This window comes from Microtus oregoni, unplaced genomic scaffold, assembly GCF_018167655.1.
Source record: "Microtus oregoni isolate MIOR12 unplaced genomic scaffold, Mior012 000001F_ref0000356, whole genome shotgun sequence".
Taxonomy (NCBI): domain Eukaryota; kingdom Metazoa; phylum Chordata; class Mammalia; order Rodentia; family Cricetidae; genus Microtus; species Microtus oregoni.
In genome coordinates this window covers 1,312,717-1,336,848 of record NW_024543060.1, presented here as the reverse complement: position 1 = coordinate 1,336,848, position 24,132 = coordinate 1,312,717, and the positions used below count along the sequence as shown (strand labels likewise).

At 42.2% G+C, this 24,132-nt stretch overlaps 1 protein-coding gene across 1 annotated transcript; it reads left to right on the top strand.

The window, feature by feature from the left end:
• The first annotated feature begins 451 nt into the window (after positions 1-451).
• On the top strand, positions 452-23,317 carry Spryd7 (SPRY domain containing 7). The gene is made up of 5 exons (XM_041671036.1): positions 452-730; positions 5,171-5,287; positions 8,071-8,237; positions 14,225-14,327; positions 22,363-23,317. Exons 1-5 carry the CDS (start codon positions 625-627, stop codon positions 22,458-22,460), a joined length of 591 nt encoding a protein of 196 aa, XP_041526970.1. The 5' UTR covers positions 452-624; the 3' UTR covers positions 22,461-23,317.
• Positions 23,318-24,132: the final 815 nt, after the last annotated feature.

Sequence of the window (24,132 nt, the reverse complement as noted above, 5' to 3'; positions counted from 1 at the left end):
TGACCGAGGAGAGGACGCGGAGCGGCGGCGGAGGGTGACGCCGCAGCACGCAGGCGCACGATGCCCCGCCTACCCGCCCAAGTCCTTCAAGCCCCTGGCCCCGCCCACCTCCGGAAATACAGCAGCCCCCACTCTCTACCATCCGTCAGGCCACTGGCCCCGCCCTCCCCCAGCCGTCAGCTCACTGGCCCCGCCCTCACCCAGGCGTCAGTTCACTGGCCCCGCCCTCCCCCGTCCGTCAGCCCACTGGCCCCGCCCTCCCCCGTCCGTCAGGCCACCGGCCCCGCCCTCTCCCCGCCGTCAGGCCACCGGCCCCGCCCTCCCCCGTCCGTCAGGTCACTGGCCCCGCCCTCCCCCGTCCGTCAGGCCAGCGGCTCCGTTCAGTTCCCGACACCGCCTTGCCCGCCCGCCACGCCCTCCCTCAGCCGGTCGGCAGCTGGCCCCGCCCACCTCCCGGTCCCGCCCCGCCCCTCCCTGCCGGGCGGTCCTCTCTTCTTGGCCGGGGGGCCTTGCCTCAACCTCGGCTTCGCCTCCCCGCCGACGCGTAACTGCGCGGGCTGCGAAGCTCCCGCGACCCAGAAACAGTCGGGCGCGGGCGGAGCGGCGGGGCTGTGTAGCTACGCCATGGCCGCGTCGGCGTGGTGCTGCCTGCGTTGCTGCAGGGACGGCGGGACCGGCCACATTCCTCTCAAGGAGATGCCGGCCGTACAGCTGGACACGCAGCACATGGGTAAGGGCCTCTCAACCGGACCCAACGGCCCGTGGGGGCGGAGGGCAGGGGGGCGGGGACCACGTGACCACGCCGCCACCCGAACACCCTGTGGCCTGGCTGGCTGCGGCCATCGGACCCGGGGCCCCATCTCCTCCTGAGCAGTCAGGTGTTCCCAGGTGAAGAACGCGGGGGCGCCCTCCATCCGTGCCCGGGTGTCGGGTGTCACCCAGCGTTTGCAGAATCCTGTCTTCAGCACTATCACGTATAGGCTGAAGCTTGTTCTGTACCTCACTTCCTGAAGCCCCAACAAGGCCGGTTGCAGGAGGCAGGAGTAGCACCTCAAGTCCTAACATACCACTCCCACCAAAATCTCCATGGCTGGACTCCTTAGTCACTGTTGGGATCGCTGTAATTTCATCTGACTCTCTCCTCTTGCCATCGGATCAAGCGATTGCAAAATAGAACAGCGCCTTGCTTTTTCTCATCTACGTTTTTTCTTTCCAGTTCCCAATGACTTAATAGTTTCTCATCCAACATTCCTCTCCCCCTCTGTAGCATCTTTTCCCACACACCATTACTTCACATTTTAGACACCCCCCCCCCATATATTTCCAAGCTTCTGGAATATTGTCCAGGCAGGAGAGATTTCCTGGTATAATTATTTCAGTTAGAGTACTGCCTTTTTTGTGTGTATTATTACAATAAACCAATGTACTTTCGATTTCCCCAAATACCTCACTGTCTAAAGGACAGTGTATTTGAGGAACGCATACATTCTTAATACGTATAGCAAAACTCTCTTCTGCCCAGATAATCCACAATTCTGGGAACATTGCCCATGCTGTTTTCTATCGCAATACTATATGCAGTCATTGTTTAGTGTCTTGTACAATACTATTACAAATTTACAGTACTTTAATTCTTAAAGTCTCTAGCATCGTACATAATCTCAGTACTTAATAAATACCTTTAATCTCTGTTTGTTTTCCAGACCATCTGTTTTCCAGATGGTGTGTCTTGTAGTCTTGGCTATCCTGGTACTGATCTGTAGACCAGGTTGGCCTTGAACGCACAGAGATCGGCCAGCCACTGCCTCCCAAATGCTGGGATTACAGGTGTGCACCACCACTCCGCTGAACTCTTTCTTTCCCATCCCTCTAGGTGGTGGATGTTCAGATCTTGTACTTCCTTTCAGGAAGCGTTTCTAGTTGATTTCCCCACCACTGAACAAAGGTGCTGATGAGGTACTGTTTTGTGATAACAGTAGAGGACTATAGTGGACCTTCGAGCCCTGCCCTGCCGTCTGTTCTGTAGCACTTTCCTCCTCTCTGGTCTCCATCTTTAGGAAGAACTAATTAATGTGTTGAATCAGTTTGCTGTTTCTGTCTACAGGCCTATCTAGCACCCTCAGGTGTTGATCGTAGTACAGAGATACCAGCTTCCAATTTCTTTCCTCCCACGGAAGCTTTTTTTTTTTTTAACTTGTCTTCCAGTAAATTCAGATTCTTCAAACCCAGAAAGGAAGCTTTTTTTTTTTTTAACTTGTCTTCCAGTAAATTCAGATTCTTCAAACCCAGAAAAACTTGCTATGAGAACCACAATGAAAAGAAAGAGGAGTGTTGAACTAGGAGAATACTTCAAGTGTGAGTTGCTCTTAAGTCGGAAAGATGAGAAACATATTGTATGCATTTGGATATGGAGAAGTTATATAACCTAAAGAATATATTTGGGCTTTTATTTGTTTCAAGCTTGTTTTCCTTTTTGTTTGTTTATTTGGTTTTGTTGTTGTTGTTGTTGCTGCTGCTACTGTTTTGTTTTTAAAGGGGACAGTCTCTCTATATTGCTCAAGTTGTTTCCAATTCCTGGGCTCAAGCCACCCTGCCAGCTCAGCCTTCCACATTCCAGGTATCTATGACTACCGGTGTGTACCACTGTGTCCAACCTGATTGCTTTATTATTATTACTATTATTAAGACAGGGTTTCTCTGTAGCTTTGGAGTCTGTCCTGGAACTAGCTCTTGTAGACCAGGCTGGCCTTGAACTCAAAGAGATCTGCTGCCTTTGCCACCTGACACCTCCCCACCTGTTTTTGTTTTGTTTTAGAAAATTTACAAACGTTGTTGCCTTACTTAAGGCCATTTTGGAGTTTTGTAAATATTGTCATTGGTTCTTTTAATTGTAAATTAGTCTTTTAGAAAAGCATGCCTTTCAAGGTACCTATTTTGAAAGGGACAGTATTTATTCTGGTTCTGTTTTGTTATTGTTATTTATTTTGGCAACTTGAGACTAGCTAAAGTTATTTGGGACAAGCTAAAGACCTTCAGCTGAGAAAATGCCTCCATCCAGATTGCCTGTAGGCAAGTTTGTTGCCCCCCCCCACACACACACCTTTTTTTTTTTCTTGACCAGTGATTGTTGTGAATGGGCCCAGCCCACGGCAGGGTGACATCAGCCCTGCAGAGGTTGTCCCAAGTTGCAAAAGAAAGCAAACTGGTAGGAGCAGGCCAGTAAGCGGAGCTCCTCCATAGCCTCTGCTTCAGTTCCTGTCTCCAGGTTCCTACCTGTCTTCCTTCTGTGTGGATTGGAAGGGTACTGTCCTTCCAACACATGGAAGATTGTTAGACTTGGTGGCTTGTGCCTAAAACTGCTGAGTCATCTCTCCAGCTCAGAAATTGGGTTTTAACATTTTATAAACTGTGTGTGTGCATGTGTACATGGAGGTCAGAGTACTACTTACAGGAGTTAGCTTTCTCCTACTGCATATGTTCCAGGGGTTGAACTCAGGTCTCCTCAGGCTTTGTGGAAGGTGTTAGCCCTTAATATTTTTAATTAAACAAATAAAAAAAATGTACTTACCCTTAACAGTGTCTGATCTTAGAAGGACCAGTTTAGACTGTCGTTAAGTAGGAACTCAGCCTTTTATTACTATTGTCTAGCTTTATAGCCCCTTCTGGAGGCGTGCCACCTAGTCCTAATACTTGTATCTGCTTGGCTTATGGCTTTATCACAGGTGAGGAGATCTAATGGCCACAGACCTTGGAAGTCACGTGTATTAATGTTAAAGGATTTATCTTACACATAGGAATTGTGCCGGCTCTTCATGATCGCAGATGGGCTTGCTTTCCTAAGCTAAAATTCAGAACCAAAGTACTAGTAGGTCCACATTTCAAAAGCAGTATTTTTCTTGCTGTTATCTATGAAGTTGTTTGAGATGAAACTAAAATTTTCTCTGAAAATAAAGTGTGTTTAATGATGGTAAGATCTTATTTATAGTGGGACTCTGTGGCACACATCTGTAATCCCGTTCAGGAGAGCGAGGAAGGGGAGTCAAAAGTCTGAGGCTGGTACAGGCAATACAGAGAGACCCTGTCTCAAACAAACAAAACACGCTAACAGAAGCTCTCTTAGTGAATATGTCAAGATCCTGAAACTAAGTCCTGTTCAGTGTCAGCCATTTCAGCGTGAAGCTGTCCCTTCCATCATAGCTGTCCCCACTCTGTGCAGTGTCAGCCATCAGCGTGAAGCTGTCCCTTCCATCATAGCTGTCCCCACTCTGTGCAGTGTCAGCCATCAGCGTGAAGCTGTCCCTTCCATCATAGCTGTCCCCACTCTGCTTTCACTCGACCTCTCCAGCCAGTATCAGACTGGCGGCTAATGGCTGCTATCTAGTAGACCTTCTGCTGTCTTGTAATAGATTGTCTTAATTCGTTTGGTTAGAATTGAAAATTGTACCAATATACTAAGTGTTTTTGGCTCAGCTTAAATGAAAATTGTTAAAGTCTGTTTATTGGTTAAAAATTAAATTAGTTTCCTTTTACTTATAAATGTTTCACATTTTATTTATTTTGTGTGCATTTATGGGGGTGCATACAAACTCAGGTGGTCATCAGGCTTGGTGGCATAAGCTATCTCATTGACCCCTTACAAATAATTTAAATATTCAGCATAGTTTAGTTTATTTTTGGAACAACTTAATTGAAAAAGACTCGCTATAAATGAATAGTGTATATAATCAGTCTCTTAAAAGTGGAAAATTAAGTATTTAAAATAATTTATCAATATTTGCCATATTTGAAAAGACTTATATTATTCCTGGTTTGTTGTTGTTGACTGAATTAGTGAACAGGGCCTGGGGCAATGGCTTCATGGGTAAAGTGCTTGCTGTGTTAGGACTCTCCAGCACCCACACAGAAAGCTGGGCATGACAGTACATGACTGTAATTGAGGCACTGATTGGCCAAAACGAGAAGGTCCAAGGACTCAGTGGTCAGCAGTCTAACCAATTGGTGACCTCCAGGTTCCATCTCCAAAGTAGGGTGGGAAGCTATGGAGGTGGACCTTTGACAATGACCTTTAGTAACCACACCTGTGGACTTACCTCCCTCTCCTCACCCCCGGCCCCTCTTTTACACACACAGTACACATATTAACCGTGGTTGGTATCTGTGTTTTGTTTAGGAACAGATGTTGTCATTGTGAAAAATGGAAGAAGAATCTGTGGCACCGGAGGGTGTTTAGCCAGTGCACCTTTACATCAGAACAAAAGCTACTTTGAGTTCAAAATCCAGTCTACTGGTTAGTATGATTTATAATTGTACTTAACTATTAAAAGTCAGTTATTTTGCATATTAAAAATAATTTTGATTATGAAAAATTCAAGAGACGATTAAGAAAAAGTCCCACTCTTTCTTAAGTGCCTAAGTCTTCCCTCTTTGTGATCTAGGTTAAATTAGCCAGTTTGCTAAATTGTGACTTTGCAACACCCCACCCCAGGAGACAGCTTAAGAGGAAGATTTATTTCATTCTCCATTTCTGAGGTTCATGGTCACTGGCTCTGTTGTTCCCAGTCACAGGAGACAGAAGATCCTGGGGGAAGGCTGCGGTGTTGCGGAGTTGCCCACTCCATGAGAGCCCGGAAACAGTAATGACATGAGAGTGGCGGGGACAAGACTCTCCAGAGTGTGCTCCCAGTAGCGTCCTCCTCCCAAACACGCCCCACTGCCCACCTTCTAATAGTGCCAAGGGATTAACCCCTTGTATTGAATCCACCAGCAGGGATCTATGTGGGCACTGGGAGGGACACCTCACATCTAAACCATAGACTTCTCTTTTGCAGTCTTATGGAGTTTCTTGAATTGTATGGCAAGCCTGTATGACTGTTAGGATCATAACTGTAGCAGAGTTACATATGGGGACCTAGTGGGTTTTGTTTTTAGAAAAGCCGGGAAGTCTCCATGGGTGACATAAGTGGAGAACAAGAAGACTATAATGGGATAACTGAGTCTGTTCCCTGGACAGCACAGTGCTTCTGGAGCTGGGTTCTTAAACTAGTTTCATACTGTTTGGTTTGGGTTTTTCGTTTTGTTTTGTTTTGTTTTAAGTGAATGGCATAAATCCAAGTCTGTCCACTGTGCTGTATTGTAAGATACCTCACTGATTGTGGACTGTCCTAATTACTGTTGTCTTCCCAAATATATATTTTCTTCTGAAAAGAAGTAAATAGTGTTTGAGCCTTAAATCTAGTAAGAAGTGTTAGTAATCCTGTACACGGTTCTGCTGGAATAAGGAGACAGCAGAATCCTGCCTGCAAATGTCATGAAAATATTATCACCTGCTGCCATTCTCATTGTTGTCTCTTTGGGGAGAAGAATTATTCATAGGTCTACGTATTTCTGATATCAAGATAGCCAAATCCAGACATGTGTGCATCAGACTTTCTGATGGAGTCAGACAATCTAGGAAGTATTCATAGCATTGAATTCATACCTCCTTCCATGTGTTTCTTCTGATTTTTCTTTTTTAATAAAAACTGAAAGGTAGCAGCTTGAGAAAAAGTCCAGGACACTAGATATTTTGTTTGGCTGGAGAAAAGAATACCTGCTTCTGGGGATACAATCTGGTGGTAGAGCACTTACTTAGTGTTATGTGAGGTGCTGGATTTAGAGCCCCAGCATTGGGAAAATTATTTTGTCTCTTCTTCATGTTCAACCTTTGTGTTGTTGTTTATAGCATGTGTACTTGTCACTCATTATAAATATAACTAAAGACAGTAACCTGCCATTTCTCAGAAACAGCAGAGAGAGAAGGGAGAAAGAATAAGAGAGCGTGTTTTGCTGGGAATTGAGTCCAAGGCCAAGACTACCACAAAGCTGAACTCCCACCCCTACAATGCTTTAAAAAAAATTAAGAGAAAATAGTAATGGTAATAACTAGCATTTTTTAAATATTGAGCGTGAGCTTTACTTGCTCATTAAAAACCAAAAATTTGTAACCTATCCTAAGTGCTGTGTTTGAGCAGTCCTGTGTCTTTTCTTTACCTTGTGTTCTAGCTACTCTTCTATTGTTGTGGAGAGACATCGTGACCAAGGCAGCTTATAAAAGTAGGTAGTTAGTTGGGGACTTATAGTTTGAGAATGGAGCATGGGGACTTATAGTTTCAGAGTGGAGCATGGTGACAGGCAGGCAGGCAGGCATGGCGCTGGAACAGTAGCTGAGAGCTTACATCTTATCCACAGGCAGAAGGCAGAGAAAGTCTAGGCCTGCTGTGAGCTTTTGAAACCTCAAAGCCTGCCCCCCCCCCCCCCCCACACACACCTCCTCCAACAAAGTCACATTCCAGGCCTTCTAAACTGCCTAAACAATCTACCAACTGCAGACTGAGCATTCAAATATGTGAGCCTGTAGGGGCCCTTCTCATTCTAAGCACCACACCTTGTAAGTACTATTAGAGCCAACAAATGAAGAAACATTTAAGTTTTATGTTAAGTATGTAACCCAAGATAACATAGCTGTGATTGTTTAAACCTAAGCAGTACAACTCTTAGCCTCCTAGTTTCCCTATGGAGGACATTGTATACTTTGTCGTTATTGTGTGTGTGATTCTGGTGGGCAGGTGTGAAAAGCAGAGTTCAGCTTTAGAGAACCCATGGGTCTTTCCTTCCACTTTCACTTGGGTTCTGAGGATAAAGTTAGGTTTTCAGGCTTATCATTTTCTCTGCTGAGCCATCAGGCTGGCCCTGCAATCTGCTTTTTTAAAAGGTTTGTTTTACAAAACAAAACAAAAACAAAAAAACAAAACAAACAAACAAGGATATATCTTTAATTACTTAAGACTCAACCCCTAATTCCAGCACTCCAGGGAGCCAAGCCAGGTAGTTCTCTGAATTCAAGGCCAATTTAGTCAGTAAACTTAGTGAGCTCCTAGTTCAAGCCAGCCAGAGCTACGTAAGTGAGACCTGACTGGAAGTGGGAGGGGGGTGAGGGGAGGAGGGAGAAGTAAAAGAGTTGCTATTCCCTTTTGAAATAACTTCAATGTTTGTGTTCTTCAGATTTGTGATGTATCTGACCTGTATTTTTAGGAATCTGGGGTATAGGTGTTGCAACTCAGAAAGTGAACTTGAACCAGATTCCTCTCGGCCGAGACATGCATAGTCTCGTGATGAGAAACGATGGAGCCCTGTACCACAACAACGAAGAAAAGAGCAGGCTGCCAGCCAACAGCCTTCCTCAGGAGGGCGATGTAGTGGTGAGTCTCCTGGTCGCGGTCCTGTCCTCCGTGAATGACTAAATTCGAGCTGTTTTGATTTTTATTTCAAAGCCCTGTGCTTGGATCTAGTGAGGTAGTGCCGTTTCCAGATAGATTGCTTGCCAAACACCGCTACCTCACTTCGCTGCCCTGTCTTTGCTGGAATCGCTGGCACACCAGGACATGAGGGTTACTGACCCTATACTTCCATGTAGTAGGATCATTTACAGATTGGCTGCTAAACAGTGTCCTACTGTCACAAACCTTGGCACATAATTGTATAAGTTTTTCTGATCATATTACAGAATGTTAGGGGTTTTTTGGGGGAGAGGGGGCAGGTTGGAGACTGATTTTCTCTGTGTAACAGTCCTGGCTGTCCTGGAACTAGCTTTGTAGACCAGACTGGCCTTGAACTCACTGGTTCCTGCCTGTCTCTGCCTCCCAAGTGCCGGGACTAAAAGTGTGTGCCATCGCAGAGTTTCCCTGTGGTTTTGGTTCCTTTCCCGGAACTAGCTCTTGTAGACCAGGCTGGCCTCAAACTCACAGAGATCCACCTGCCTCTGCCTCCTGAGTGCTGGGATTAAAGGCATAAGCCGCCTCCCCCCCCCCCCCCCCCCCCCCCGTGCCCAGCTATGTTAGGTATTTTTAAGGCCAGAGGTCTCTCAAAGTATTTCACGTTTATTAATGTTAGTTTGAATGTTAATTGTCCCCATAAGCTCATAGGAGTGGCACTATTAGGAGGTGTAGCATTGTTGGGAGTAGATGTGGTCTTGTTGCAGGAAGTGTGTCACTGTGGAGGCAGGCTTTGAGGTATCTTTCTTGCTCAAGCCACGCCCACTGACTCATATAGCTTCTTGTTGCCATTGGGTCAAGATGCAGGACTCTTAGCTCCAGTATCCTGTCTGCCTGCACACCACCATGTCACACCATGATAATAATGGACTAAACCTCTGAAAACGTTAGCCAACCTCATTAAATGTTTTTACTTTATAGAGTTGCTCTGGTCATGGTGTCTCTTTACAGCAACAGAAACTCTAACTAATACAGAACCATTAGAAATTGCAACATTTTACTGCAAATATTGATCTTTGTTAAATTTAATCTTGCTAAATGCCTCTACTTTTAGAACCTTTCAAAGAACTGCATTCAAAAATCCCAAGATTTAGAACAGAATATGGTGACACACCCCTTTAATCCCAGCACTCAGGAGGCAGAGTCAGGGGCATCTCTATGAGTTTGAGGACAGCCCACCCTACATAGTGAGTTCCAGGACAACCAGGGTACATAATGAGACCTTGTCCAAAACACAGTCTCAAAGGTTTTTTTGTTTGTTTCAGTTTTGGTTGTTGTTGGTGCGAGTAGTTTTAGGAAGTTTCAGAACAGCCTGGCTTATATAGCAAGATTCTGTCTCAAAAGAGAGAGAGAAAAAAAAAAAGGCTACCTACTAAAGAAAAAGAAACAAAAGGCATCAGCTATCATAAAATCTACTTGTCTTTTTTTAAAGTAGTTGTATGCTGGTTAGTTTTTTGTTGTTTTGTCAACGTGGCACAAACCTGGATCATCTGGGAAGAGGAAACCTCAGTTGAGGCTGTGCGATGGTGGTGCTCCAACACACGTGTTCCTGGCCATGTATCTCGTATGCAATGCAAGCTGAGTGTGCCATGGGAAGCAAGCCAGTAAGCAGCACTCCTCCATACCTCTACTTCTGTTCCTGCTGCACCTTCCTGCCCTGACTCCCGTCATGGTGGAGTGGAAGCTGTAAAATGAAATAAGCCCTTTCCTCCTCAAGTTGCCTTTGGTCACGGTGTTCATCAGAGCAATGGAAAGCAACTAAGACTAGTTGATTTTGTATGTTAAGTCATTAGCAGATATCCATAATATGGAGCATCATAGAAATAATTTTTTTGGGTAGTGTCTCACTAGGCAGTCCTACCTAACTGGCCTGAAACTCATTGTGTGGACCAGGCTAGCCTAGAAATCATAGAAGTCCACCTGCCTCTCTGCCTTCGGAGTGCTGGCACACATCAAAGAAGTTTGCCACCATGCCCAGCTAACTGATTATTTCTTAAAAGAGAATTTTGTTGTCAAGTTGAGGCTGTCAAAGTAGTTATAATAAAAGATGAAATTGAAACATGTTTTCTTCCTTGTGATACTGAATTGATGCATATTTTGTCTTCCTGTACCATCTTATTCATTGAGATGACTGATACAACAAATGAACAGATCTAAGAATGCCACTCTAGTCTGTCAACATTGTTATTAGACTGAGTTTTCATGCCCATTCTGATTTTTTTAAAAAAAAAAAGACCTAAAACATTAAGTATATGCAGACTCAAGAAAGCTGACCATTTCATCGTCCTGATCTGAACACTTGGAGTGTTCAACGTTGTCAACAGTGGCAGCAGAAGGAGCAATTATAAGACAGGAAACTATTCTTAGGTTTTATGGGACAACTGTGACAGACTCAAACTTGGTTTTGATGTCATATAAGAAAAAGACCAGGTTTGAACAATACTTGAACTGAACTTGGCTGTAGGGGGTGGAGATTCTTACATCCTCCTCAGTTTTCTGAGATTTGTTATCTGATAGTTGCCTGGTTCATAACTTAACTTGCAGTGGATTTTGGTGCCACAAGGTGGTGAAGGGTGCCTGAACTACAGTCCCATAAAGAGAGGATCACATCGTTCTTTTTTTTATGTAATTTATGTTTTGAATTTTTTGAAAATGAGAACAGACCTATTGACAAAAAAAAAATGACAAATGCATTTTCAGTGTTTTTAAACTAAAATGAAACAGAAGCTGTAACTAAGTCATAGTTTAAGGTAGGATTGATGGCTCCCACCTGTAACCACAGCACTGGAGGGACAGATATAAGAGGATCGCCTCAAATCCAAGGCCAGCCTAAGCTCTGCGTAGGGAGTTCTAGGCCAGCCACAGCTCCTGGGTGAGACTCTGCCTGAAATCAATCATTCGGTGTGTATTTGCGTATTTATTGAGAGAAGGTCTTATGTAGCTCAGGCTGGCCACAAACTTGCTCAGTAGCTACATAAGATAACTTTTAGCTTCTGAGAGACTGCCTCACCCCAAGTTCTAGACTTGCAGGCGTTCACTACCACACCCAGTTTTGGTGGTGCTGGGGATCAAACTTTGAGCTTTGGACAGACTGAAAAGTTCTCTGCCAGCTGAGCTACGTTCCCAGCTCTAAAGCCATTGTTCTTTAGCATTGCTAAACTTGGAATAATCCTTATAGCCCTCACTACACTGACTCTCCGGAACCTTTCTGACTTACCTAGGTACGCATCTATGAAGTCATTGTCCTAGAAAGCATCTGAGTCGTGTCTTTATAGTTGGTCCATACCGACTTACCAGAAATCCACAAAAGCAATCTGCTCCTTGGTTTTTTTGTCCGTTTGTTTTGTGGTTTATCAATTGGAAGAGCTCTCTGACCTCTATGCTTTCTTTTTAAAATACGGCTGTTATTGTTGGGTTGGGTCTCAAACCTCAGGTCTCACATACACTAGGCTGCCTCCCCAGACCATAGTGTTTCTATTCTTAACTTTTCAAGACAAAGATTCGGTGTTGCCACTAGTTAGTAACTCTAGGTTCAATATGTCTTATCTGAAATGCTTGACTAGAGGTCCAGCTCCAGGGTTTTGTTTGATGTTGGGATTTTTATATATACACAGAGTTCTTGATATGATGGGACCCAAGGAAGGGTAAGCATGGAATCCACATATACTCAGCTGGGAGATAATTTGTACTATATATTTTTGATGGAGGAAGGTCATTGGCTAACAAAGGAACTGCGTTGGCCCATTTTATTGGTTAGAGGATAGGTGGGAGGAGTAAACAGAACAGAACGCTGGGAGGAAGAGGAAGTGAGCTCAGAGACTTGACAGCTCTCCTTTAGGGAGCAGACGCCTCAGAGAGACGCCATGCCCCAGCTCCCAGGCAGACGCACACTATGAAGCTCCGACCCAGGATGGACATAGGCTAGAATCTTCCCAGTAAGACCGGTTCTCACAGATTATTAGAGATGGGTTGATCAGGATGTGAGAATTAGCCTGTAAGTGCTAGAGCTAAAGGGCCAAGCAGTGCTTAAAAGAATACAGTGTCTGTGTAATTATTTTGGGGCATAAGCTAGCCGAGCAGGCGGCCGGGGTGCTGGGAACGCAGCCCCGCCGTGGCCCTTATTACTTCATATTTTGTTTTGTTTTATTATGTGTCTGGGTGTTTTTCATGCATGCATGTGCACATGTATATGTTTGGTACCCGTGGAGGCCAGAAGAGGGTGACAGATCCCCTGGACCTTGAGTTAAAGCTGCCAGCGTGGGTGCTGGGAACTAAACCCAGTCCTCTGCAAGAGCAGCTAGTGTGACCACTGAGCATCTCTGTAGTTTTTTTTTTTAATTAATTATTTACTTAAAGACAGGATCTCAAAACATAGCCCTGACTGTCCTGGAACTCAGCTTCAGCTGCTTCTGCCTCCCAAGTGCTGGGATTAAAGGTGTGTCCACCATGCCCAGCCGCTGTAAGGTTTTTCAAACTTTATTTACATTGTATTATGGGGTTGCTAGCATTGTATTATGGGGTTGCTAGCACGTCACATAGAGCTGGTGGCCATCACAGGGCAACTTGTAGGAGTTTTCTCCTTCTACCATTTGGTCCAATATCAGACTCAGATTCTGTGGCAAGTACGTTTCCCCTGCTGAGCCATTTTGGTGGCCTAATTTGCACAGTATTTTTGTATGCCCTTGTTTTGACTGTGATCCATCATATGAGATGAGTTTTGAAATTTTCCGTGTGTTGTATAATAGTGTAGTCTTAGGACTCAGAAGGCTTCAGGTTTGGGAGCATTTCATATTTCTGACTAAGGATTCCAAATTGTACAAAGTTTTAAAGAAAAGTAGTATATGGCATGGTGAATTAGAGTGTCCTGAAGCCCACCTCAGGGGTCAAATCTCAGTTCTCCTACTTTCTAGCTGTGCAAGCCCAGGTGAGTTACTGCACTTGAGCTGCCCCATCTCTTACGTGGATCTCACTGTCTTGTGAGCACTGAATGACTAAGTGTGAAATGCCCAGCCAATGCCTCACAGTGCAGCTGTCTCAAGTTGACCTCCAGCACCTTCTCAACATGCTTAGCAACCCTGTAACTGTCATCAGTATATACAGCAGTGCCCTTTATCCTGGTGTTTAAAGTCTTTTAAACTGTTGTTTTTAACTGGATAGCCATCATCATTCATATTAAATTGTACATATTGGTTTTACCTTGAGACCAGAGTAAAAAGATAGAAATACATGATTTCTTAGAAACAGCTTGTCTGGGGGGACTTTGTGGGTCAGAGCACTTGCTCTTCTAGAGACGTGATTTAGTTCCTAGTGCCCACATTGGGGTAGCTTACAATTGCCTCTGACTCCAGCTCCAAGGGATTCAACACCCTTTTCTGGCCTCCTTGGATACCTACCCGCATGTGTGAACATTCACAACCAGAAACAAAAATAATAAAAAATATTTTTAAGTTAAAAATTATTAAAGTTTAAAAAAATAAATATTATTTTTTTAAATAATATTTAAAATAATAAGTATTATTTCACCTCTTCATAGTTTGAAAAGATTGGCAGGTAGTCCCTAATGGGAACAGTGTTTTCCCCATCAGATAAAATTCTAGAGAAAGACCAGGGTTTTCTTTATAAAATAGTCTTCATGACATATGGACTTACTCTTTCTATTTAAATAATAAAACCCAGGTTATCCAAATATAATACTATAATTTAAACTCTTATGTTTGTTTTAGCTCTAACTGGAATTTTGCATTGTAAGCCTCCCTCCCCAATAATCACTAGTAATGTTTTAGTCAAAGTTGTCTGCCAGATCGTCAGCCCTGATCAAAGCTTCTGTGACCCCACACTTAGCTTCTGTGTGCTGTAGCTTACTTGGGTTTCTGTGCAACGTTTATATCTTTATCCTTTACTTTTTTCTTTCATAGGGTATCACATATGACCATGTAGAATTAAATGTGTATTTGAATGGGAAAAACATGCATTGTCCAGCATCAGGTATACGAGGGACAGTGTATCCAGTTGTGTATGGTAAGCTAATGTATTACTCATCTGTTAGTCGGTATATGTTACCTGTTATTTGGCTTTATGTTAATTTTGTAGTTATCATTCAGAAGTCTGAACAAGTTGCTAATAAGGACATTTCATGTGGAATGTACTCAGGCCATTACATTATTTCTACAGAATTAAAAATAATATTTATTCCATACATATATATATATACACACACACTATATATATATATATACATATGTGTGTGTATATATATATATATATATATATATATATATATATATATATATAGTTTTATTTTGTTTTTCAAGACAGGGTTTCTCTGTGCAACAGCTCATGCTAGAATTCACTTTGTAGACCAGGCTGGCCTCAAACTCACAGAGATCTACCTGCCTTTGTCTCCCAAGTGCTGAGATTAAAGGTATATACCACCACCCAGCTTTATTCCCTACACATTAGAAAGTTTGTTAAATATAGTGGTAGTTAATTACCCACAATCATGTCCCCTTTTATTATATCACTTGTTTGTTTGTTTTTAATTTCATGTGATCTGTGTTTTGACTGAGTGTGTATCTGTGCACCACGCATGTGCCTGGTGATGGAGGACACCAGAAGAATTGGAGTTACACATGGCTGTGAGCTGCCAGCTGGGTGCTGGGAACTGAATGAACCCTGGTTCTTTGGAAGAACAGCTAGTGCTCTTAACCACCAAGCCATCCCTCCAGCCCCTTATGGTGTAGCTTTATGTTCTAGAAAGTTCAGACGTCACTAAATTTACAAATCTTTTTCTATTAATTATTAGTGAAGATTTGATTACCAGGAAATGAAGTTAGAGCAGGTATTTTGAAGTTAGGGAATTTTATGTGAATTGAGCATTTCTTGTCTTTATAAAATCAAACATTATCACTCTTCTGAGAGAAATTTTAACTTAGAATAGTTTCTGATTAACTGCTTTGCTTTGATAGATGAGTAAGTATAAGATCTATCATTTCTGTATGAGTTGGTTCCTAAGAATCAGTCAGTGTACATGACTCTTAATTCCTTCAGTTTTTTATTATGCAAAATTTCAAACTTTCACAGAAGTAAAGGGAATATTATAATGAGCCCTAGGTACTTGATCACCCAACGGTTTCCTCCACCCAATACTTCTTTCCTTCCTTGGATTATTTTGAGGAATAAGTCAGACACATCATTTTGTTAGTAAGTATCTTATACTTATCTTTAAAATAAGGCCTTCAGGCAGGCAAGGTGGCATACACCTTTAATCTCAGCACTTGGGAGGCAGAGGCAGATGGATCTATCTCTGAGTTCCAGGCCAGCCAGAGACACAGGGAAACCCTGTCTCTTTGAAAAAAATGTAACTAATGTCTTTATCATTTTATTCTGCTTTTATTACTTCTCTTGACAACTTCAGATCAATAAATATATGACTTTTATATCTGTGGTTTACTGTCTAAAATATTCCCTTAATTATGTAAGTTCTTAGATTTAGGTTATAATAAAAGCTATTATTAACCTTTTATAACAATGGTAGGCTAGTGTGTGAGAATGGGTGCAGTCATGAGGATAAATATTTAATGATGACCAAAGCTGGTGATTTGCTTTTCAGTTGTGTCCTAGTAGTCTTTTCTTTTAAAAACTCATCTTCAGTGATTTTTATCTTTTATATCTTTGTATGCAAAAAAGTATGTGTGCTTTCCTTCCTTTTTATACCTTGTTAATTTCATGTACATGTATGTGCATTTAATTATTTTTACTCCCCATTACCCTCTGTTGTCCCCTCCCACTGAGTCTTTTTCCCAGCAAGTCCACTTCCTACTTTGATGACTTTCGTTCTGCTGCTGCTGTGACCCATTGAGTTTCATTAGGGTTGCTTACATAGCATGGGCTGTGGGTTAGAACTTACCCATGGAACACCTCTGAAGAATGCCTTCCCCTTCCGGATTCATTCACTCACTATTGGTAGCGTCTCACGGAGAGATGGGGACTCATCTTTAGGATAACAGAATGCTTGAGAGTTTGCATATTGTCTTTCCACAGGGCCTTTCTAATCTCTGTATCTGTCCAAGTTACCCATGGCCCTGTGGAAAGACAATGGCGTTCCACTGAGTACAGAAGGGTGCCACTGGGCATGGTGGCCCAAGCTTTAATCCTGGCGTGTGAGAGGTAGAGTCTGGAAGACCTCTCTGAGCTCAAGGCCAGCCTTATCTACATAATGAGTTTCAGAACAACCAGGACTACATAGAGAGAGACCCTGTCTCAGTGAAACAAAACAAAAATTGTGTTTTTAAATTTAGTGTAGGGCTGGAGAGATGGCTCAGCGGTTCAGAGCATTGCCTGCTCTTCCAAAGGTCCTGAGTTCAATTTCCAGCAACCACATGGTGGCTCACAACCATCTGTAATGAGGTCTCGTGCCCTCTTCTGGCCTGCAGGAACACACACAGACAGAACATTGTATACATAATAAATAAATAAATATTAAAAAAAAATAAAAAATAAGTAAATTTAGTGTAGGTTAGTGTTCTTTCATTATTGAGTAAGCTTAAAAGAAATTCTTTATTGATTTAAATGAATTTAAATGTAGCTTAATATTTTAAACAAGTTAGCCTGAGAAATTAAAAAATGAATAGGTAATTAATATAGGTGAGTGTATGAAATAAAATTATTCAAAGCTGGAGAATTGACTCAGCTGTTAAGAGTGCTTGCTGTTCTTGTAGAGGACACAGATTATGTTTCCAGCACCTATATTGGGTGGCTCACAACTGCCTGTAACTGCAGTGTCACGGGGTCTGGTGCTGTCTTCACAACTGCCTGTACTGCAGTGTCACGGGGTCTGGTGCTGTCTTCACAACTGCCTGTACTGCAGTGTCACGGGGTCTGGTGCTGTCTTCTGGACTCCACAGGCGTGGACGTGTGTACACACACACATACACACACAATTTAAAATAATAAATCTTTCAAAATATAAAGTGCTCATGAAGCAAATTATTTTATGTAAAAAATATTTTATGGTTTAGGTTGAGGAATAAATCCAGTTAAACTAGTTATTTTAATAGTCTGATGCTACTTAAGGTAAAAATAGAACTAATTTCCCCTTTGTCCTGCATCTTTTCTCGTCCTTAATCCTAGAATAGTCTGCTTTCATTCTCTACTCTTATTTATTTATTGAGGCAGGGTTTCTCTGTGTAGCCCTCGCTGTCCTAACTCACTTTGTAGCCCAGGGTGTTCTCAAACTCACTATGTAGCTGAGGGTGACTTTGAACATATGATCTTCCTTCCTCCACCTCCTCAGTGTTGAGATTATAGGTAAGTGTACCACCACTCATGGACCCAGATCCAGGAGTTTGTACGCAAGAACTTTGTCCACTGAACCACAAGAAAATAATTATAATAAAATAAAGTAAAAAATTTTAAATAAAGTAGTACATCATCATATAAAATGGAGAAAAACAGGCAAATAAAGACTTGAGATTATTGATATTTATAACTTTGAGAGATCATTATTATTGTTTGTATTTAAGATGATATGTCAGCCAGGTGCTGCCTTTAATTCCAGCACTTGAGAGCCAGAGGCAGGGAGATCTGATGGAGGAAGGTCATTGGCTAATAAAGGCACTGCCCTGGCCCATTTTATTGGTTAGAGGATAGGTGGGAGGAGAAAACAGGACAGAACACTGGGAGGAAGAGGAAGTGAGCTCAGAGACTCACAGCTCTTCTCTCGGGAACAGACGCCTGAGAGAGACGCCATGCCCTGCTCCCGGGATGAAGCTCCAACCCAGGATGGACTAGGCTAGAATCTTTCCGGTAAGACCGGTTCTCACAGATTGTTAGAGATGGGTTGATCGGGATGTGAGAATTAGCCTGTAAGTGCTGGAGCTAAAGGGCCAAGCAGTGCTTGAAAGAATACAGTGTCTGTGTAATTATTTCGGGGCATAAGCTAGCCATGTGGGCGGCCGGGTGTGGGGGACGCAGCCCTGCCGCCCCATACTACTACATTTGGCGCCCAGACGTGTGAACAACTAAACCCACTTTAAAAACCTGAGAAGGCTTAAAAATAAGGGAGCGAGAGTTTAACACAGATTTTTGCTGTTGGTGGCGTGCTGTAGAGAGATTTCCTGATTCGGCAACAGTAGCAGAAAAAACGCTGTGTCATTTTAAAGCGCGACTTCCTGGGGCTGTGCCACCATTGCGATCTCTGTCTGACTCCTGCAGGAGACAGAGCTTTTGAATAGACCATTTGGAGTAAAGTGCTACGATTTGTTTGATGGCAACTAGACTCGCTGTGTTCTCGGGTCTGCTCTGCTTGCTAGAGGCAAGCATGCGCTTTCTTCTAAGAGAGGCTTCCTGACTCAGCTTTAGCTGCAAAGCCTGCAGCTCATTAAGAGGTCCTGCCACGAAACACTTAAACGGTGTTGACGAAAAGCTGAGCGCATGCTTTTCGGTTTTCAGCCGTAGCAGGAAAAAAGCTGCACCATTTAAAAATGCTGGCTTTCTGGGCCATCCTGCCAGGGCAAACTCTGACTGTTTGAGGCAGGAGGGCCGGCTACCGAGAGAGAGGACTTGAGTGTTGTCTGTTGTAGCTCACTTGCTGGCAGGGACCTTGAAATGCCATACAGTTGTTGCAGTAAACATGGCTACAGCCTGTATATCCGCCATGAGGCTGGAAAGCTAAGGAATGGACTGGATCTAGCTGGCAAAGCCACGCCTTTAGTCCTACTGATATTACTTGGTAAATTAAAGACTCATGTGGTCAGAAAAAGAGAGATATACAGTAAAGAGAGATTCAGAGACAAAGAAAATTTTTAAATGGTTTAAAGTGTGTTAAAAATATATGCAGACTAAAAGTTGAAGTTCTTAAAGTAAAAAACAAAAAAAGGAAGAGAGTTGTTGTGTGTGGTAACACACGCCTTTAATCCCAGTGCCTAGAAGGCAGAGACAAACAGATCTCTGTGAGTTCAAGGTGTAGCAGTGTACACCTTTAATCCCGAATGCCTGGGAGGCAGAGACAGGCAGATCTCTGAGAGTTCAAAGACAGCCTGGTCTACAGAGTTACTTCAGATCAAAGATACAGAGAACCTGTCTCAAAAAGCAAAGAGTTAAAAGTAAAAATAAACAAAATAGAGGTTAAAACACAGCTGCACAAAGATGGAAAATACACAGAGAATTTTGATACTGTATGCTATTATGCTCTCTTTGAATTGTTTGAATGCTGAGGAAAGAGCAAAAGCTACTAAAAGATATTTGTTTATAAATGCTGCTGAACTAATCCAACATAGATATTTTGAATTTGTATCTAAGGATATGATACTTTGGAAAGGAGTTTCTTATTTTGTTTTCACAGAGGATGAGACGCTGTTCATTTCTTCTACTCTGATATGGTATGATGGACCACGTCCTCCTGAATGGTTCCTGTGCACGCCTTCAAAAAATTGCTTTGCTCAACTGCCAACTGAGATGAAATTAGCACACAGGTTATGCCATGAAAGACCTAATTAACGACGCCCCCATTCAGCAGGAAGCAGTTTGGAGAGAAAAAACTGCGTCCATGTTCCCAAATATGGTTTATAAACGTCCTTTTACATTTTAAGGGGGATATGATATAGATATGAATAATTTATATTAGTATAGATTTTGCTTTATTGATAGAGATTTAAGGTCAATTTTGTTATATGTATAAGTGTTTCTGATTTTGATTAAGGTATTGTGATTGTGTAGTTCATTTAAATATGTACTGTATAATTAAAAAATATAGGTTGTTAATGGATAATCATCGATAATAATAAAGCTTGTAGTCATGTTAGTTAGATTTTCTAGATATATAGAGATATATTTTAGATAGACATTCTTCATGTCTTTCAAAGATTACAGAATATGGCATTTTAAATATTTTAATAACTTAGGACTTTTCATGACAATGAGACACTCTGCTCCTGGCAGCACCAATCTACTTCAAGAGGAAGATGGGCATCGAAGAGGATCCTTATGGAGTTTGATAGCCATTTGTGCAAGAAACTGTTCTTGCCTGGACTATTGCATAAACTGGAAACAGAGAACCCGCAGAGAGAGGACTACTGAACTTGCCTAAATGTGAGATGATCTTTCTGGGTTCCTGATTCATGAGAGAGTCTGCGAGACATACTTCAGGACAAGCAGATAGTGACTGCCTTTGGAATTTCCTGCTTGATGAATATGTCTGCTGGATACTATGGGCCTGAAGGCTGAAGATGGATGCCCCAACGGTACAAAAGAACTTTGGGTGACTGTCCAGACAGCGAGATGTCTTTGTCATTTCTAGAGTTTGAAGTTTCTTAGTTCTTGTTTACTTAGGTAATATATCTTTCTGGAGTCTTTGATGGAGTTAAGAATAGTTAGTTATAGTTATAGTTTTCCTTAGTTATGATAAAGATTATTGTAACTTTTACTTGATAACTGTTTTGTTATATGTAATTTTGCTATGTTAAAGCCTTTTTTTTGTTTAAACCGAAAAAGGGGAAATGATGGAGGAAGGTCATTGGCTAATAAAGGCACTGCCCTGGCCCATTTTATTGGTTAGAGGATAGGTGGGAGGAGAAAACAGGACAGAACACTGGGAGGAAGAGGAAGTGAGCTCAGAGACTCACAGCTCTTCTCTCGGGAACAGACGCCTGAGAGAGACGCCATGCCCTGCTCCCGGGATGAAGCTCCAACCCAGGATGGACTAGGCTAGAATCTTTCCGGTAAGACCGGTTCTCACAGATTGTTAGAGATGGGTTGATCGGGATGTGAGAATTAGCCTGTAAGTGCTGGAGCTAAAGGGCCAAGCAGTGCTTGAAAGAATACAGTGTCTGTGTAATTATTTCGGGGCATAAGCTAGCCATGTGGGCGGCCGGGTGTGGGGGACGCAGCCCTGCCGCCCCATACTACTACAGAGATCTTTGTGAGTTTGAGGCTGGCCTGGTCTACAGAGTTCCAGAACAGCAGGATAGCCAGGACTGGTTCACAGAGAAACCATGTCTCAAAAAATAAAAACAAAACAAAAAACAAACAAAAAGGGAGAGAGTAAGAATTAGTGAGAAAGATGGAGTCTTACCACCTTGCCTCAGATGTCCTCTCAGGAGATTCTCCTGCCTCAGCTTTTCACATAGTTGAGACTGCAGACATATACCGCCATATGTGGCTAGGATCGTTATTAATAATGTTTTGATAACCTCCTTTGTATGTTTTGCCAGATTTTGTTGTGGATATTCTTACCTAAAGATTTTGCAATTCAAGGCCAGCTAGATGGCTCAGCAAATGAAAACATTTGTTGCCAACCCTGACAGTTAAGTTAGATCCTCAGGACCCATATGCTGCAAGGGCAAACTTTGACTCCTGCAAGTTGTCCTCTGACTTGTGAGAGAATGCCATGTCATGCACACATAAATACATACACACAATAAAAAATAACTTTTTAAAGACTGTATAGCCCAGATGGCAGGTGTATTTACACTTATTGACAATTAATATGATATTAAGAATTGCATAGCTGGGCAGTGGTGGTGCACGTCTTTAATCCCAGCACTCGGGAGGCAGAGGCAGGTGGATCTCTGGGAGTTCGAGGCCAGCCTGGTCTACAGAGCTAGTTCCGGGACGGGCACCAAAGCTACAGAGAAACCCTGTCTCGAAAAACCAAAAAAAAAAAAAAAAAAAGAATTGCATAGATGGTTCAGTGGTTAAGAACACTAGCTGCTCTTGCTAGAACCTGGGTTCAGTTCCCAGCATCTAAATGGAAACTCACAGCCATCTGTAACTCCAGTTCCAGGGGATCCAGTGCCGCCTTCTGGCTTCCTCGGGCACCAGGCATACACAGTGGTACACAGACATACATGTAAGCCATGCACATAAAAAATATTTTAAAAATTAAAATATTATAACATTAAAAAATAGTTTATAATTAAATTGTTTTGTGGTGCTGGAACTCAGAAATGTTGCTAAGCAGGTGCTTTACATCCCTGCCTGAAAACAGTGTATTGTATAACTTTGTGTGCATTTGAATGTGCTTCTAACTTAGTTTCTTTCTTTTTCTCTCTTCTAGTTGATGACAGTGCAATTCTGGATTGCCAGTTCAGTGAATTTTATCATACTCCTCCACCAGGTTTTGAAAAAATATTATTTGAGCAGCAGATCTTCTGAATGTGTTTGTTTTCAAAACTGGCGCTTCTGCACAACCACACAGCGCTTGCCACTTAATAAAGCTCTCTCTGACCTAGAGAGGGGAACTCATCCTGAAAATCGCTCCTTCTTACTGTTGTCTGAGGAACCCGTGTCTTCATTATACCATGCTGAAGTTTGATTTGCAATATCTAGGCATTGTGAAATCAACATTTGGGGCCACTTATTTAATCTTATTTAAACTAATAAACCATGGGTTTGGTTAACAGTATTACATGGTAACATGTATATAAATATTTAAAGGGAATTTTTCTTATATAAAGTATTTGTTTGACAGTGATGTGTAATTGAGTGTTTTTTTTTTTTTTTTTGCATTCTGAACTTGAATCATCACATCCGTAAGCCAATAATTTTGTGTCTCCTGTCCTTTTTGATGAATTGAACTGGCAGGAACTTATATACCTGGCAGCTTAGTTTCGCTAATATATTTCCTCTGTTCATGGACCACTTTTTTTAAAACATAAACTGCTTCTTTTGCTATGTTATATATATCACTGCTCTCTGTTGCCGTTTTGAAAGGTGAGAGACTAGTTATCAGACCATCAAGTGAGTAAGTCGTGGTTGATTATGTGTAGTACACTGGCCGACATTTACAAGATTTATGATGCTTTAAACATAAATGAGCCAGGTGTTGTGGCACACAGCACTTGGGAGACAGGCAGGCAGATATCTGAATTGAGGCTAGCCCGGTCTGTATAGTGAGTATGAGTACCAGGACAACCAGGGCTGTGTAGGGAGACTCTGTCAAAAAAAAAAAAAATCTAATTGTATGTTTGCTGTAAGGAATAATAAACACTTATTAAGTATTATTCAGTATTGTATTTAAAACATTCTCTGTTTTGTTAATTACATGGTAATAATTTTAGAAGTTTTGGGATAACTGAGTTCTGATGACCCTGACGGACCTTCAGTGAGTCCCTGTCCTTTAGGTAACACGCTGACGGAACTAACCACATCTTCAGGGACATCCTTTTTCTCAGATAAGCACAGTCAGGAAGCATCACCACAGCTGGTAAGGCACATGGGTGTGGGACAATGAACACACGGGCGCTAGAATGCAGAGAGCAGGTGCCCAATCTCCTGCCCTCTGTTGAGTTTTTTAAAGCCTTGGGGCTCTGGTGGTCCTCCCACCTTACACAAAGGGCAGGTCATCATACTGATTTTCTGAGAGCCTGTAACTAGTTGATGGTTGTATAAAATGCATTCATTGTCGAACACTTAATAATCATAGCTGCCTTAGCTGTGAAGTAGTAGTTTTCATTGTGTCGCAGACCAGCAGGAGCAGCTGGGAACCTCGTTAGAATAGGGGACATTCTCATAACCAACCTAGACTTCTGAAGCAGAGAGTTAGGGTGGCATTCAGGAACCTGTTCATACTAGATTTGAGAGAGATTACATGTTCTAAGGATTTAAGGTAGGCTGTTTTGTTTTTATCCCAGAAGCTATTGAGTTACAAACAATGCATATTTCTTATTTGGTAGACAAACATTTGATAATGTGTTTTGTAAACATATATTTACTAATCCCACATTTTACCTCTGAAGATATATAGGATTCAGATTGGTATGCCTTTATTCATTTTCATCTGACTTCCTGTTTTATGAATTTTGATTCACAAAACAAAAACCAAAAG

Bases quoted from the DNA above. Each gene is read 5' to 3' on its own strand.
- Spryd7 (XM_041671036.1), top strand. From the start codon at position 625: ATGGCCGCGTCGGCGTGGTGCTGCCTGCGTTGCTGCAGGGACGGCGGG. The intron at 5,288-8,070 runs GTTAGTATGATT...CTGTATTTTTAG, and splicing joins GTTCAAAATCCAGTCTACTG to GAATCTGGGGTATAGGTGTT. The intron at 14,328-22,362 runs GTAAGCTAATGT...TCTCTCTTCTAG, and splicing joins AGTGTATCCAGTTGTGTATG to TTGATGACAGTGCAATTCTG.